Below are 17,027 nucleotides of genomic sequence, written 5' to 3'. Positions count from 1 at the left end.
AAATTGGCTAAAATGGTGGGTTGGAGGGGAAGGGCTGATTTTCCGGCTGGTGAACTTGTGGGGGTAATTTTGAGGGGTGTGGCATTGGGTGAAGATTTGGGGGCACTCAGTTTGGTTTGGCAGAGTTCCATGAAGTGTATTCAGGGTGACCTGCCTGCAAGAGGTGGAGCTGTGCAGAGGGCAGGTCATGCAAGTGAGGAGTCGGAGGTCCGGGGGCACACCAAGCTGATATATCGTACAGCAGTCACAGGCCCTAGACAGTTTGAGAACAGCTCCTGTTCCCACATCTGGTCCACATTAAACCCTGTCTAACAATTAATTTTAGCTGCTTTCAACAGACTGAGATCAGGCGGAAACAAACTGTGAGTAAGGCATTCCTGTCACGCAAAACGTTTATTTTTAATTTGCGCCAAACTTCAGAGTCCACAGACACAGGCAGTAGGGCACAGAAAGAGCCCACACACAGGCACTGGGGCACAGCAAGAGCCCACGCACAGGCAATGGAGCACTGCAAGAGCACACACAGGCAGTGGGGCACTGCAAGAGTCCACACACAAGCAGTGGGGCACAGAAAGAGTCCACACAGGCACTGGGGCACAGAAAGAGCCCGCACACAGGCAGTGGGGCACTGCAAGAGCCCGCACACAGGCAGTGGGGCACAGAAAGAGCCCGCACACAGGCAGTGGGGCACAGAAAGAGCCCGCACACAGGCAGTGGGGCACAGAAAGAGCCCGCACACAGGCAGTGGGGCACAGAAAGAGCCCGCACACAGGCAGTGGGGCACAGAAAGAGCCCGCACAGAGGCACTGGGGCACAGAAAGAGCCCGCACACAGGCACTGGGGCACAGAAAGAGCCCGCACACAGGCACTGGGGCACAGAAAGAGCCCGCACACAGGCACTGGGGCACAGAAAGAGCCCGCACACAGGCACTGGGGCACAGAAAGAGAGGAGCTTGCCCAGGTGGATTGGTGGAAGATACTAGCAGGGATGACAGCAGAGCAGAGATGGCTGAGAGTTCTGGGAATAGTTCAGGAGGCACAGGATAGATATGTCCCACAGAGGAAGAAGTTCTCAGATGGCACGGGTTGACAACCATGGCTGACAAAAGAAGTTAAGGACTGCAAAAAAGCCAAGGAAAGGGCATACAAGGTAGCAAAAGTGAGTGCGAAGTCAGATGATTGGGAAACTTTTAAAAACCAAAAAATACCACAAGACGATAAGACATAGGAGCAGAATTAGTCCATTCAGCCCACCTAGTCTGCTCTGCCATTTCATCCCGGATGTCTGATCCCGGATCCCACTCAACCCCATAGACCTGCCTTCTCGTCATATCCTTTAATGCCTTGACCAATCAGGAAACTATCATTTTCCACCATAAATATATACATGGCCTTGGTCTCCACCGCAGTCTGTGGCAGAGTATTCCATAGATTTACTACTGTCTGGCTAAAAAAAAAACCTCCTTTCCTAAAGGGTTACCCCTCAAGTTTGTGGCTGTGCCCTCTAGTTCTGGATACTCCCAAAAGGCAACAAAAAAGGCTATACGAAGGGATAAGATGAAATATGAGGGCTGACTAGTCAATAATTTAAAGCAGCATACCATAAGTTTTTTAACGAGTAAAAGGAAGATGAGAGCTGATATTGAACCAGTAGAAAATGATGACAGTGATGTGGTAATGGGGCAGCAAAGAAATGGCAGATGAACTTAATGAGTTAAAAACAAGACAAAATCTGCAGATGCTGGAAATCCGAGCAACACACACAAAATGCTGGAGGAACTCAGCAGGCCAGGCAGCATCTATGAAAAAAAGTACAGCCCAAAACATCGACTATACTTTTCTCCACTGAGTGTTGCAGTCAATTATTAAGGATGAACTTTTGAGGTACTTCGAGACTAATGATAAATTAAGTCAAAGTCAGCATAGTTTCTGTAAAGGGAAATCTTGCCTTACAAATCTGTTGGAATTCTTCAAGAAAGTAACAAGCAGAGTTAGACAGTAGATGTCATTTACTTGCATTTTCAAAAGGTATTTAATAAGGTGCCACACATGAGGCTGCTTAACAAGATGGCATTACAGGACAGCTACTGGCACGAATAGAGGAATGGCTGACAGGCAGGAGGCAGTGAGTGGGAATAAAAGGGGCCTTTTCTGGTTGGCTGCTGGTGATGTGGAAGATGGAATAAAGTGCTCGGAAATGTATGATAATACAGCTTGGTAGAAGGAACAATAGTACAGACTATCATCTAATTGGGGAGAAAATTCAAACATCAGAGGTGCAGAGGAACTCAGGAGTCCTCGTGCAAGACTCCCAGAAGATGAATTTACAGATCGAGTCTGTGGTAAGGAAGGCAAATCCAATGTAGGCATTTCTTTCAAAGGGAATCGAATGTACAAGCAAGGAGATAATGCTGAGCCTTTATAAGAAACCAGTCAGGCCACACATGGGAGTATTGTCAACAGTTTTGGGCCCCTTATCTCAGAAAGGATGTATTGTCATTGGACAGAACCCAGAGAAGGTTCACGATAATGATTCCAGAAATGAAGCGGTTAGCATATGAGGAGCATTTGGCAGCTTTGGGCTTGTACTGTTTGGAATTTAGAAGTACGTGGGGGATCTCATTGAAATCTACCAAATGTTGAAAGAACTAGATAGGGTGTATGTGGAGAGGATGTTTCCTATGGTGGGGTTATCCAGAACTAGATGGTACAGACTCAAAATTGAGAGGCAACCTCTCAGAACAGGAGGAGGAATGTTTTTTAGCCAAAAAGTGGTGAAACTGTGGAATAATCTGCCACAGACTGCGATGGAGGCCAAGTCTGTCGGTATATTCAAAACAGAAGTTGATAGTTTCCTGATTAGGCAGGGCGCCAAGGGATTTCAAGGAGAATTAAAGGTTATGGGGAAAAGGCAGGTAGGTGGAGATGAGTCCATGGCTGGACCAGCCATAATGTTATTGAATGGTGGAACAGGCTCGACAGGCCAGATGGCCTACTCCTGCTCCTATATCTTATGTTCTTATGGTGAGAGGGCAGGTGTAAAGGGGTTGAATGGTATCCGGGATCAGTCATAATGAAATGGTGAGAAGATCGATGGGCTGAATGGACTAATTCTGCTCCTATGTCGCATGGTGTGAGAGCCCACAGCCGGGGGCACGGGCACGGCGACAGCCCACAGCCATGGGCACGGTGAGAGTCCACAGCCTACAGACACGGGCACGGGGGCACGGCGAGAGCCCACAGCCGACAGACACGGGCACAGGGGCACAGCAAGAGCTCACAGCCTACAGACATGGACACGGGGACACAGCGACAGCCCACAGCCCAAAGACACAGGCACGGGGGCATGGCGAGAGCTCACAGCCTACAGACACGGTGAGAGCCCACAGCCTACAGACACGGGCATGGGGGCACAGTGAGAGCCCACAGCCTACAGACATGGGCATGGGGGCACAGCGAGAGCCCACAACCTAAAGACGCGGGCACGGGGGCATGGCGAGAGCCCACAACCTACAGACACAGGCACGGTGAGAGCCCACAGCCTACAGACACGGGCATGGGGGCACAGCGAGAGCCCACAGCCTACAGACACGGGCACGGCGAGAGCCCACAACCTACAGACACGGGCACGGCGAGAGCCCACAACCTACAGACACGGGCACGGGGGCACGGCAAGAGCTCACTGCCTACAGACACGGACACGGGGGCACGGCGACAGCCCACAGCCTACAGACACAGGCACGGGGGCACGGCAAGAGCCCACAGCCTACAGACACGGGCACGGTGAGAGCCCACAGCCTACGGGCACGGGGGCACGGCGAGAGTCCACAGACTACAGACACGGGCACGGGGGTACAGCGAGAGCCCACACGCACTGGAGCATGGCGAGAGCCCACAGCCTACAGACACGGGCACGGGGACATGGCAAGAGCCCACACACACGGGAGCACAGCAAGAGCCCCCACACAGAACTCAAGATCACTTCATCAAGTCCTGATGAAGAGTCTAGCTTTAAATATACTCAATGACTTGGCCACCACAGCTGCCTATAGCAATGAATTCCACAGATTCACCACCTTCTGGCTCAAGAAATTCCTCCTCATCTCTATTCTAAACAGATGTCCTGCTATTCTGAAGCTGTGCTCTCTAGTCCCAGACTCTCCTACTACAGGAAACATCCTTTCCACATCCACTCCATCGAGGCTTTCAATGCTCAATAGTTTTCAATGAGATCCCACCCCCTCCCATTCTTCTAAACTCCAGCGAGCAGAGGCCCAGAGCCATTAAACGTTCCTCAGACATTAAAACCTTTCATTCCCTGAATCAATCTCGTGAACCTCCTTATGCCAGCACATCTTTTCTTAGATATGGGACCCAATACTTCTCACAATACTCCAAGGGCATCCTGACCAATGCCTTATGAAGTGTCAGCATCACATCCATGTTTTTATATTCTAGTCCTCTTGAAATAATGGCCAACATTGCATTTCCTTTCCTCACCACCGACTCAACCTCCAAATTAACCTTTAGAGAACCCTGTACGAGAGGAAGAAGCTGTTACTTCTTAAATGTATCTAATGTCCCTTCCTGCCTCAGGCACTTCCCTCTGGCAGTTGGTTGCCTATATCCAGCACCTTCTGTGTTATACGTTGCCCCTCAGGTTCCCATTACGCTTTCCCCCCCAACCTTACTTCTGTATCTAATTCGTGATTCCCCAACCCTGGCCAAAGGACTGTTCACCCCATCTCTGTCCATCATGGTTTGATACATCTTGAGAAGTCTCCAATGCTTGAAGTAGGAAGCAACACAGGAGACTCTGCAGACGCTGAAAATCCAGAGTAATACATTCAAAATGCTGGAGGAATTCAGCGGTCAGAAAAATAAACAGTCACCATTTTGGGCTGAAATTCTTCATGAAGTCCTGATGGTGTTGACTGTTTATTCATTTCCCAACATGCTGCCTCACTTGCTGAGTTCCTCCAGCATTTTGTATGTTACTGCGGCACTTTAACTGTCTCCCCACCCGCCTATGTTGCACACAGCTCGTCTAGTATCTGACATGTCCATGCTGGTAAAGCGAATATCTGTTGCTGGACTCTCCCCTGGAATAAGTTGTTTATTCTGATTAATCCCAAAATTAAAGACAAATGCCCTCTCACCAAAATAGGAAAAAAAAACAAGCTAGTAGGGTGTGGGTGAGGATAGTTTGCAAAGGGTTAACAAAGTGAAGGTAACTGACAAAGGCAGGAAACAGAGTGACATGGGTTCATATGGGATTAATGAGGCTCATTCTTGGAGTGACATAAATTCACAAGGGATCAGTGATGTTGGTTCATGTGGGGCTAATTGGGTCATTCTTGGAGTGACGCTGGTTCATGATGGGTTAAATGGCACAGTGACAGTTCACAGGAATTATTGGGATACAGTGATGCTGGTTCACAAGGGGTTAACAGGGCAGAATGTTGCTGGCTCACATGGGGTCATTGGGGCAAGGTACTGAAGTTGGTACATGTGGGGTTAATGGGGCACTGCCTAAAGTGATGCAGTTCATAAGGGGTTAAAATGGCACAGCGATTGGTTCACATGGGATTAATGGGAAACAGTGAGGCTGGTACAAAAGAGGTTAACAAAACGGAGGGTGGGTTCACGTAGGATTATTGGGTAAGGCAGAGGTTGGCTCATGTGGGGTTAAAAAGGCAGTTCCTAGCGTGACGCTGGTTCGCAAGGGGTTAACAAGGCACAGTGACGTTCGTTCACGTAAGGTTAACCAGGCAGAGCAGTGTTGTAGGTTAACAGAGCAGTGAGGAAACTTGATACCCACCCAGACAGCACATCTGTGTCAGTAGGTAATGGTTAATATCCCTCTCCTTGGTGTAGCTGCACCACGCTGACAGCTCTAGCCTCTGCCCGCTCCACATGGTGTCCCGTACCCAGCAGCAGCGGGCTTCCGATACAGATCACTCCCCACCGGGTCTGCTCACACAATCCCGCGGCGAGCAGTACGAACAACACTCTGTCCGATGACACACCCATCTACAAACCAACTATCCCCAGCCGGGCCTCAGCGAACAGCCACACCCTCCACACGGCATAGCGGACTCTGAACCTTGGCTCAGCCAACACCCACGGCACACTACGCTGTTAAAAGGGCAACGACACCAGTCACTCTCAACACCAGAATCCCCTCATCAACCGATTAGCAGCGGGAATCCAGGGCGAGGAACGACAGCGGGGACGGGAGGATAGTGGGGGAGAGGGAGAGTCCATAAGACCATCAGACAGAGGAGCAAGTTTAGACCCTTCAGCCAGCGAGTCTGCTCCACCATTCCACCATGGCCGATCCCACTCAACCCCATAAACAGGCCTAAAACCGCCAAATGCTCCTCATATGTTAACCCTTCATTCCCGGGATCATCCTCGTGAACCTCCTCTGGAACTTCTCCAATGACAATACATCTTTTCAGAAGTATGGGGCCCAAAACTGTTGACAATACCACAAGTGCAGCCTGACTAGTGTCTTATAAAGCCTCAGTATTATCTCCTTGCTTTTATGTTCTATTCCCCTTAAATAAATGCCAACAATGCATTTGCCTTCTTGATCAAAGATTCAAGCTGTGAATTAACCCGCTAGGACTCCGAAGTCCCTCTGCACCTCTGATGTTTGTATTTTCACTCCACTTAGATAATAGTCTGCACTATTGTTCATTTTACCAAAATGCATTCTCGTACATTTTCCAACATTGTATTCCATCTGCCACTTTTTTTGCCAATTCCAATTTGTCTAAGTCCATCTGCAATCACATTGCTTCCACAGCACTACCTACCCCTCCACCTATCTTCATATCATCTGCAAACTTTGCCACAAAGCCATCAATTCCATTATCTAAATCAATGACATAGAATGTGAAAAGCAGGGGTCCCAAGACAGACCCCTGAGGAACACCACTAGTCACTGGCAGCCAACCAGAAAAGGCCCCTTTTATTCCCACTCACTGCCTCCTGCCTGTCAGCCATTCCTGTATCCATGCCAGTATCTTTCCTGTAACACCACAGGATTTTATCTTGTTAAACAGCCTTATGTGTGGCAGCTTATCAAATGCTTTCTGAAAATCCAAGTAAATGACATCTGCTGCCTCTCCTTTGTCCACGCTGCTTGTTACTTCCTCAAAGAACATTAGCAGATTTCCCTTTACAGAAACCATGCTGACTTTGACTTACTTTATCATCAGTCTCCAAGTACCCCAAAAGCTTATCCTTAATAACAGACCCCAACACTTGCCCAACCACCAAGGATAGGCTACCTGGCCTATAATTTCCTTTCTTTTGCCTTCCTCCCCTCAAAGAGTGGAGTGACATCTGAAATCTTCCAGTTCTGTGGGACCATGCCAGAATCAAGTGATTCTTGAAAGATCATGACCAATGGATCCATTATCTCTTCAGCAACCTCTCCCAGGGTTCTGGGGCGTATTCCATCTGGCCCAGGTGACTTATCCATCTTAAGTTTGCCTAGCACTTTTTCTTTTGTAAAGCAATGGCACTCATTCCTGCTCCCTGACACTCGTGGACCTCTGGCACACTGGCAGTTTTCCACAATGAAGACTGCCACAGATGCAAGGCACCCATTAAGTTCATCTGCTATTTTTTTGTCAATCATTACTACATAACTAGCATCATTTTCCAGTGGTCCAATATTAACTTTCACCTCCATTTTACTCTTCATATAACTGAAAAACCTTTGTATTATTGGCTAGTTTTCCCTCATATTTCATCTTTTCCCTTATAGCTTCTTAAGTTGCCTTTTGTTGGATTTCCTTGACTGTTACATAGTCCCTAACTTCCCTTGTCAGCCATGGTTGCCTACCCCTGCCACGTGAGAACAATTTCTTTTTGTAGGACATATCTATCTTGTGTCTTCTGAACTATTCCCAGAAACTTTAGCCACCTTGGCTCTGCCGTCATCCCTGCCAGTATTCTCCTCCAATCCAGCTGGGCAAGCTCTTCTCTCATGCCTCTGAAATTCCTTTTATTCCATTGCAATACTGAAACACGTGAGTTATGCTTGTCCCTCTCAAACTGCAGAGTGAATTCAATCATATTATGATCACTACCTCCTTGGGGTTCCTTTACATTGAGCTCCCTCATAAGTTCTGGGTTACTGTACAACACCCAATCTAAGAGAGCATTGCCCTGAGTAGGCTCAAGCACAAGCTGCACGAAAAAGGCACCTCCTAGGTACTCAACAAATTCCCTAACTTGTCACCCAATACCAACCTGATTTTACCAAACTCCTTGCAAATTCAAGTGACCTATTTCAATTGTGTCATTACCCTTATTGCATGCCTTTTCCAGCTCCCTTTGCAACCTCAACCCCACATCTTGGCTGCTATTTGGAGGCCCACATATGATTCCCATAATGGCTTTTTTAGAAACATAGAAACACAAGACAGGCTCTTTGGCCCTCAAAGCTGTGTCGAACATGTCCTTACCTTAGAAATTACCTAGGCTTACCCATAACCCTCTATTTTTCTAAGCTCCATGTACCTATCCAGGAGTCTCTTAAAAGACCCTATTGTTTCTACCTCCACTGCCGGCAGCCCATTCCAGGCACTCACCACTCTCTGCGTAAAACACTTACCCCTGACATCTCCTCTCTCTGTACTTATTTCCAAGCACCTTATCACCCTCTCATGTCAGCAATTTCAGCCCTAGGAAAAAGCCTCTGACTATCCACACGATCAATCCCTGTCATCATCTTGTACACATCTATCAGGTCACCTCTCATCCTCTATCGCTCTAAGGAGAAAAGGCCAAGTTCACTCAACCTATTCTCAAAAGGCATGCTCCCCAATCCGTGCAACATCCTTATAAATATCCTCTGCACCCTTTCTATAGTTTCCACATCCTTCCTGTAGTGAGGCGACCAGCAATGAGCTCAGTACTCCATATGGGGTCTGATCAGGGTCCTGTATAGCTGCAATGTTACGTCTCTGCTCTTAAACTCAATCCCACGGTTGATGAAGGCCAATGCACTGTATGCCTTCTTAACCACGGAGTCAACCTGCGCAGCAGCTTTGAGTGTCCTATGGATTCAGACCCCAAGATCCCTCTGATCCTCCACACTGCCATTAATGAGATATTCTACCATCATATTTGACCTACCAAAATGAACCACCTCACACTTATCTGGATTGCACCCCATCTGCCACTTCTCAGCCCAGTTTTACATCCTATCAATGTCCCGCTGTAACCTCTGACAGCCCTCCACACTATCCACAACACCTCCAACCTTTGTGTCATCAGCAAATTTACCAACCCATCCCTCCACTTCCTCACCCAGGTCATTTATAAAAATCACAAAGAGTAAGGGTCCCAGAACAGATCCCTGCGGCACCTTACTGGTGACAGACCTCCATGCAGAATATGACCCGTCTACAACCACTCTTTGCCTTCTGTGGGCAAGCCAATTCTGGATCCACAAAGCAATGTCCCCTTGGATCCCATGCCTCCTTACTTTCTCAATAAGCCTTGCATGGGGTACCTTATCAAATGCCTTGCTGAAATCCATATACACTACATCTACTGCTCTTCCTTCATCAATATGTTTAGTCACATCCTCAACAAATTCAAACAGGCTCGTAAGGCATGACCTGCCCTTGACAAAGCCATGCTGACTATTCCTAATCATATTATGCCTCTCCAAATGTTCATGAATCCTAACTCTCAGGATCTTTTCCATCAACTTACCAACCACTGAAGAAAGACTCACTGGACTATAATTTCCTGGGCTATCTCTACCCCCTTTCTTGAATAAGGGAACAACATCCGCAACTCTCCAATCCTCTGGAATCTCTCCTGTCCCCACTGATGATGCAAAGATCATTGCCAGAGGCTGAGCAATCTCTTCACTCACCTCCCACAGTAGCCTGGGGTACATCCCATCCAGTCCCGGTGACTTATCCAACTTGATGCTTTCCAAAAGCTCCAGCACATCCTCTTCCTTAATATCTACATGCTCAAGCTTTTCAGTCCACTGCAAGTCATCCCTACAATTGCCAAGATCCTTTTCCATAAAGAATACTGAAGCAAAGTATTCATTAAGTACCTCCGCTATCTCCTCCAGTTCCATACACATTCTTCCACTGTCCCACTTAATTGGTCCTATACTCTCGAATCTTATCCTCTTGCTCTTCACATACTTGTAGAATGCCTTGGGGTTTTCCTTAATCCTGTACACCAAAGCCTTCTCATGGCCCCTTCTGGCTCTCCTAATTTCTTTCTTGAGCTCCTTCCTGCTAGCCTTATAATCTTCTAGCTCTCTATCATTACCTAGTTTTTTTGAACCTTTTATAAGCTCTTCTTATCTTCTTGACTGGACTTAAAACAGCCTTTGTACACCACCGTTCCTGTACCCTAACATCCTTTCCCTGTCGCATTGGAATGTACCTGTGCAGAACCTCAAGTAAATATCCCCTGAACATTTGCCACATTTCTTCCGTACATTTCCCTGAGAACATCTGTTTCCAATTTATGCTTCCAAGTTCCTGCCTGATAGCCTCATATTTCCCCTTACTCCAATCAAACGTTTCCCTAACATATCTGTTCCTATCCCTCTTCAATGCTATGCTAAATGAGATAGAATTGTGGTCACTATCGCCAAAATGCTCTCTCACTGAGAGACCTGACACCTGACCAAGTTCATTTCCCAATACCAGATCAAGTACAGCCTCTCCTCTTGTTGGCTGATCTACATATTGTGTCAAGAAACCTTCCTGAACACACCTAACTCACTCCACCCCATCTAAACCCCTCACTCTAGGGAGATGCCAATCAATATTTGGGAAATTAAAATCTCCCACCACAACAACTCTGTTATTATTACCCCTTTCCTGAATCTGTCTCCCTATCTGCTCCTCTTAACTCCCTTGCAGTTTCGTAACACCACCCAGAAAAATTCAACATTCACTGACTCAATGTCACCTCTTTCTAAAGATGTAATTCCATCTCTTACCAACAGAACCACACCACTACCTATGGCTTCCTGCCTGCCCTTTTGATACCAAGTATATCAAAGGAAGCGGACATGGAAGGGCGAGGACGGAAGTTGGGAGGGGAGAGAACTGTTCACAACACCCACTACTGGGGAGATGGCAAGGGGGGATGGAGGTACTCCTCTTTCCAAACCAGGCAAGAACCATTCACACCACCATTCTGGGGGAGATGGGGAGGGGGGATGGAGGCACTCTTCTCTCCAGACCAGGAGAGAACTATTCACACCACTCACTGCTGCCTCCACCAACACCAGTCCGCGTGCAGGCTGGAGAGGAATGAACGTGTCTCTGGTCACACAATGAGCAGCAGGACACTGTACCCAACAACAACATGATCTATCTGAGCACACGGCCCAGACACTGGTCCCAGGTTTAACTCTCATTGGGTAAATCGACTCCCTAACACTATCTGTGATCTCCTCTCACCACTTGGAGTACAATGTGCAATTCTGGTCATCCCATTATGGGATGTGGAGAGAGTGCAGGTGAGTTTTGCCAGGATGTTAACTGGATGAGAGAGTATGAACTATGAGGAAAGGTTGGAGACATTTGGAATTTTGCTCTGGACTATCAGAGACTGATGGGAGTCATCATAGTTGATAGCGTAAACAGCCAGAGTCCTTTCCCCAGGATAAAAATGTCAAACTAGAAGGCAAGCATTTAAAGTGAGATGAAAGAAGTTTCAAAGGAGATGTGCAGGCAAGGTTTTTTTATACAGAGAACGGTGAGCACCTGGAATGTGGTCAAGTGTGACATTTAGACAGACTTGGAATAGAGGGATACGGATCATGTGCAGGCAGAAGGGATTAGATTAATTTGGCATTAAGGTCGGCACTATCATCATGGGTGAAGTGCCTGGTGACTGTGCCGTATTGTACCGTTCCCTATGATATCAGTAGACATGGTAGGGAGCCAGAATGTTTCTGATGCAGAACTAGATGCGTGTTGCCTTGAGGGAGCGGATCAACGGAGAGAAATTGTTCACACCATGAGTAGTCAGTGGAGGCAAGAACAGCAACAACATCTGGAGAGGTACTGCGACTCATATTGCACAGAACCAGGCCCTTCGGTCCAACTGGCCCTTGCCCACCATGATAGCCCATCCAAGTTAGACACATTTGGCAGCATGTAGCCCGAAACCTGTTCAATCACGAGTTGTTCTCTTTACTAAAGAAATTTTTATAACTATACTAAGGGGAGAAGAGTAAGGCCATCGATGGATATGGGATAAGAATTGGGACTAGCTCATAAACACAGATTTTGCAGATGCTAGAAATCCAGAGTAAGACATACAAAATGCATCTAGGAAAATGAATAAACAGTTGAAGTTTCATGGTGAGATCCTTCTTCAAGAGTGGAAAGGAAAGGGGAAGGTGCCAGAATAAAAAAAGTGGGGTATAGGAGGAGGATAGCTAGAAGGTGATAGGCGAAGGGTAGGAAAGGTAAAAGGCTGCAGAGAAAGGAATCTGACAGGACAGGAGAGTGGACCATAGGAGAAAGGGTAGGAAGGGCACCAGAGGGAGGTGATAGGTAGGTAAACAGAAGGGGTAAGATGCCAGAAAGGAGAATAGAAGAGGGAAGGGATGGGAATTTTCTTTTACTGGAAGGAGAAATCAACATTGATGTCATCAGCTTAGAGGCTACCCGGACAGAATACCAGACCATAAGCCCACAAGAGATAGGAGCAGAATTAGGCCATTCAGCCTACTAAGTCTGCTCCAGCATTTCATCATGGCTGATCCATTTTCTCTCTCATCTCATTCCCCTACCTTTGCAACCTAATTAAGAACCTATCAACTCCCACCCAGTGAGTTGGCCTCCACAGCTGGAAAATGAGGAGTTGCTCCTCCATCTTGAGAGTGGCAAAGAGAAGAGGCCATGGACCAACATGTCGAATGGCATTGGGGTTAAAAATTAAAACAGTTGGCCCTCCAGAAGTTCCACTTGTGGCAGATGGAGCAGAGGTGCTCAACAAAGCATTCCCCAAATTTAGGACGGGTCTGAGCAATGTGGAGGTGGCTACATCAGACACAATAGACGACTGCAACAGATTTGCAGGTGAAGTGTTGCCTCCCCTGGAAGCACTGTTTCGGGCCCTGAATGGAGATGAGGGAGGTGGTGGATAGGCAGGTGTATCATTTCAGTCAGTTGCAGGGATAGTGCTGGGAGGTAGATTTAGAGGGGATGACGAATAGACAAGGGAATCATGAAGGGAGTGATCCCTCTGAAAAGCAGAGAATTGGGAAGGAGGTAAAGATGTGCTTGATGGTAGGATCCCTTTGGAGATGGAAGACATGGCTTGCTGAGAATGATGTGTTGGATGTAGAGGCTCATGGGGGGGGATGGGGTGCATAAGGGCAAAAGGAACTCTACCCCTGTTATGAAGCTGGGAAGATGGGGTGAGCACAATGTCCGGGAAATGCAGGAGATACGGTTGACGGCAGTGTCATTATTGGAAGATAACCAGGATGGTTGGCATGGGCACTGCAGGTCAAAGGGCCTGTGACTGTCTTCACTAATCTTTTGAACCCTTACTACAAATCTATGCCCTCTAGATTTAGAAATGTGTGCTATGGGAAGAGGTCTCCCAACTATCGAACAAGCTCTGCTTTCAATCTCATCCACTCCAAGGAAAGTAATCCCAGATTATTCATTCTCCCTTGATAACTCAATTACTCCATCCCGGGTGAAGCTTCGAGTCGCTCCATCCCAAGCAGCGTCCTGGGGAATGTTCTCTACACCCTCTCTATCACCATCATTTCTTTCCTATGGTGTGGTGACCAGAATGATACATAATGCTTCAGCTGCATGCGGTCTATATCCGCCCCAATCTCTGCACATGATCTGAATCACCTCACCACCAATCTCTGCACGTGGTGCATAGGGTTCTGAAAGAGGTAGTGGTAGAGCCTGTGGAGGCATTAGTAATGATCTTTCAAAACTCGTTACACTCTGGCATGATGCCAGACGACTGGAAACTTGCAAATGTCACTTCACTCTTCAAGAAAGGAGGAAGGCAGCAGAAAGGAAATTATAGACCACTTAGCCTGACTTCAGTGGTTGGGAAGATGTTGGAGTCAATTGCTAAGGAGTACTTGGTATCACAGGATATGATAGGACAAAGTCAGCATAGTTTCCTCAAGGTAAAATCTTGTCTGACAAACCTGTTGGAATCCTTTGAGGAGATTACAAGTAGGATAGATAAAGGGGATGCAGTGGATGTTGTATATTTGAACTTTCAGAAGACCTTTGACAAGGTGCCACACATGAGGCTGCTTACCAAGATAAGAGCCCATGGTATTTCAGGAAAGTCACTGGCACGGTTAGAGCACTGGTGATTGGTAGGAGGCAGTGAGTGGGAATAAAAGGATCCTTTTCTGGTTGGTTGCCAGTGACTGGTGGTGTTCCAGAGGGGTCGGTACTGGAACTGCTATGTTTCACACTGTTTGTCAATGATTTAGATAATGGAATTGCTGGCTTTGGGGCATGAAGACAGTGCTGAGGAAGCAATGTGATTGCAGCAGAACTTTGACAAATTGGAAGAATGGGCTGATGGAATAGCCTGTGGGGAAATGTATGATAACGCATTTTGGTAAAAGCAACAATAGTGCAGACTATTAATAAAATGGGGAGAACGTTCAAACATCAGAGGTGCAGAGGGACCTAGGAGTCCTCAAGCAAGACTCCCACAAGGTTCATTTACAGGTTGAGTCTGTGCTAAAGAAGGCAAATCCAATGTTGGTATTTATTTCAAAGGGAATAGAATATAAAAGCAAGAAGGTAATGCTGAGGCTTTATAAGACAATAGTCAGGCCACACTTGGAGTAGTCAACAGTTTTGGGCCACATCTCTCAGAAAGTATGTGTTGTGGTTGGAGACAGTCCAGAAGAGGTTCACAAGGATAATTCCAGGAACGAAGGGGTTAACATATGAGCGCGTTTGGCAGCTTTGGGCCTGTACTCACTGGAATTTAGAAGAATATGGGGGGGCGGGGTTGAATCTCATTGAAACCTTCCGAATATTGAAAGGATGAGATAGGTGGATGTGGAGAGGATGTTTCCTATGGTCGGGTTATCCAGAACGAGAGGACACAGCCTCAAAACTGTGGGGCGACATTTTAGAACAGAGGTAAGGAAGAATTGTTTTAGCCAGAGAGTGGTGAATCTGTGGAATGCTCTGCTACAGACTGCAGTTGAGGTCAAGTCCATGAGTATCTTTAAGGAGAAAGTTGGTCGTTTCCTGATCGGTCAGGGCATCAAAGGATATGGCGAGAAGGCAGGTGTGTGGGGTTGAGTGGGATCTGGGTTCAGCTGTGATGGAATGGCACGGCACACTAAATGGGCTGAATGGCCTAATTCTGTTCCTATGTCTTATGATCTGGCGAGAAGGCAGGTGTATGGAGATCAGCCATGATAGAATGATGGAGCAGACTCGATGGGATGAATGGCCTAATTTTGCACCTGTGTCTTATGGTCTAATCTCTGCACATGCTCGGTATCGATCCGCCTCAATCTCTGCACGTGTTCCCCATTAGCCCCCCCAATCTCTACACCTGGTCCGTATCGTCCCCCAATCTCTACACCTGGTCCGTATCGTCCCCCAATCTCTGTAAGTGATCCGTATCCCCAATCCCTGCACATGGTCCGTATCTTCAATCTCTGCACGTGTTCCATATCAGGCCCACCCAATCTCTACACCTGGTCTGTATCATCCCCCAATCTCTGCACGTGGTCCGTATTATCCCCCAACCTCCACATGTGGTCTGTATCACCCCCAATCTCTACATCTGGTCCGTATCATCCCCCATTCTCTACATCTGGTCCATATCATCCACCATTCTCTGTACGTCATCCGTATCATCTCCCAATCTCTGAACATGGTCCGTATCATCTCCCAATCTCTGCATGTGGTCCATATCCCCATTCTCTGCACATGGGCCATATCAGCCCCCTCCAATCTCTTCACGTAGCCCGTATCACCCCCCCCCAAACTCTACACATGGTCCATATCATCCACCAATGTCTACACGTGGTCCGTATCCCCAATCTCTTAGATAGGGTACATGCACAGTCTTGTCTCCCAGCATTTAGAAATTATGAGCTAAAGTGCAGAGGTTTAAGGTGAAAGGGGAGAGATTAAATAGGAGTCTGAGAAGCAACTGGCTTCATCAGTCTGTGACATTGATTATAAGAGTCAGGAACTCATGTTGCAGCTGTACAAACATCTAGTTAGATCACCCTTGGAGTATTGTGTGCAGTGCTGGTCAGAACGTGGGGGCTTTGGAGAGGGTGCAGAAGAGATTCACCAGGATGCTCCCTGGTTTGAAGGGCATGTGCTATTACAAAACACTGGACAAACCTGGGTTGTTTACTCTGCCAACAGCAGAGGCGAGGGAAGATCTGACAGACGTTTAGAAAATTTGAGGAGAGAGAGGTCGTCAAGTGGATATCTATTTCCCAGGATTGAAATGTTAAATACTAGAGGACATAGCTTTAAGGTGAGAGGGGACAGTTTAGAGGAGATGTGCAGAGCAGTGTACTTTTGTACAGAGAGTTGTGAGTGAGCAGGCTGCCAGGGTTGGTGGTGGAGCCAAGGGGTACACTTGCGACACTTTCAGAACAAATCCTGATGAAGGGTCTTGATCCAAAATGTCAACTGTCCATTTCCTGCCTAACCCACTGAGTTCCTCCAGTGTGTGTGTGTGTGTGTGTGACTTCAAAATGCAGTATCAGTCCCCTCTTGTATCTCAACTGAGTACCGGAGTTAGGACGTCATGGCTCAATGGTACAAGACATTATTGAGGCCATGCTCACAGCAGCACACAAGAAATGCAGGAGGAACTCAGCTGGTTGGGAAATAAATAGTCATCATTTCAGGCTGAGACCCTTCATCAGGAGCATTGTGTCACCCCCGTTATCAAATGATGTGTCCATCTGGAAAAGGTGCAGAAACATTATGTTCCCAGGACTGGAGGGTTTG

General features: G+C 47.3%; 1 protein-coding gene across 14 annotated transcripts in view; it reads right to left on the bottom strand.

Moving 5' to 3' along the window:
- The window catches only part of plecb (plectin b), a 348,566-nt gene that overhangs the window by 201,258 nt on the left and 130,281 nt on the right, over positions 1-17,027 (bottom strand). The window contains exon 1 of one of the 14 annotated variants that reach the window (XM_063044751.1): positions 5,822-6,049. The exons of 12 other annotated variants lie outside the window; for them this stretch is intronic. In XM_063044751.1, coding sequence (XP_062900821.1) covers positions 5,822-5,918 — 97 coding nt within the window. In that variant the 5' untranslated portion in view covers positions 5,919-6,049. Of the gene's footprint in view, positions 1-5,821; positions 6,050-17,027 lie in introns of those variants that run through there. One more of the 14 variants, XM_063044755.1, reaches the window with a different exon arrangement.

This window comes from Mobula hypostoma, chromosome 3, assembly GCF_963921235.1.
Source record: "Mobula hypostoma chromosome 3, sMobHyp1.1, whole genome shotgun sequence".
Taxonomy (NCBI): domain Eukaryota; kingdom Metazoa; phylum Chordata; class Chondrichthyes; order Myliobatiformes; family Myliobatidae; genus Mobula; species Mobula hypostoma.
Note: the sequence above shows the minus strand (reverse complement) of the source record. Positions and strands in the feature narration are given on the sequence as shown.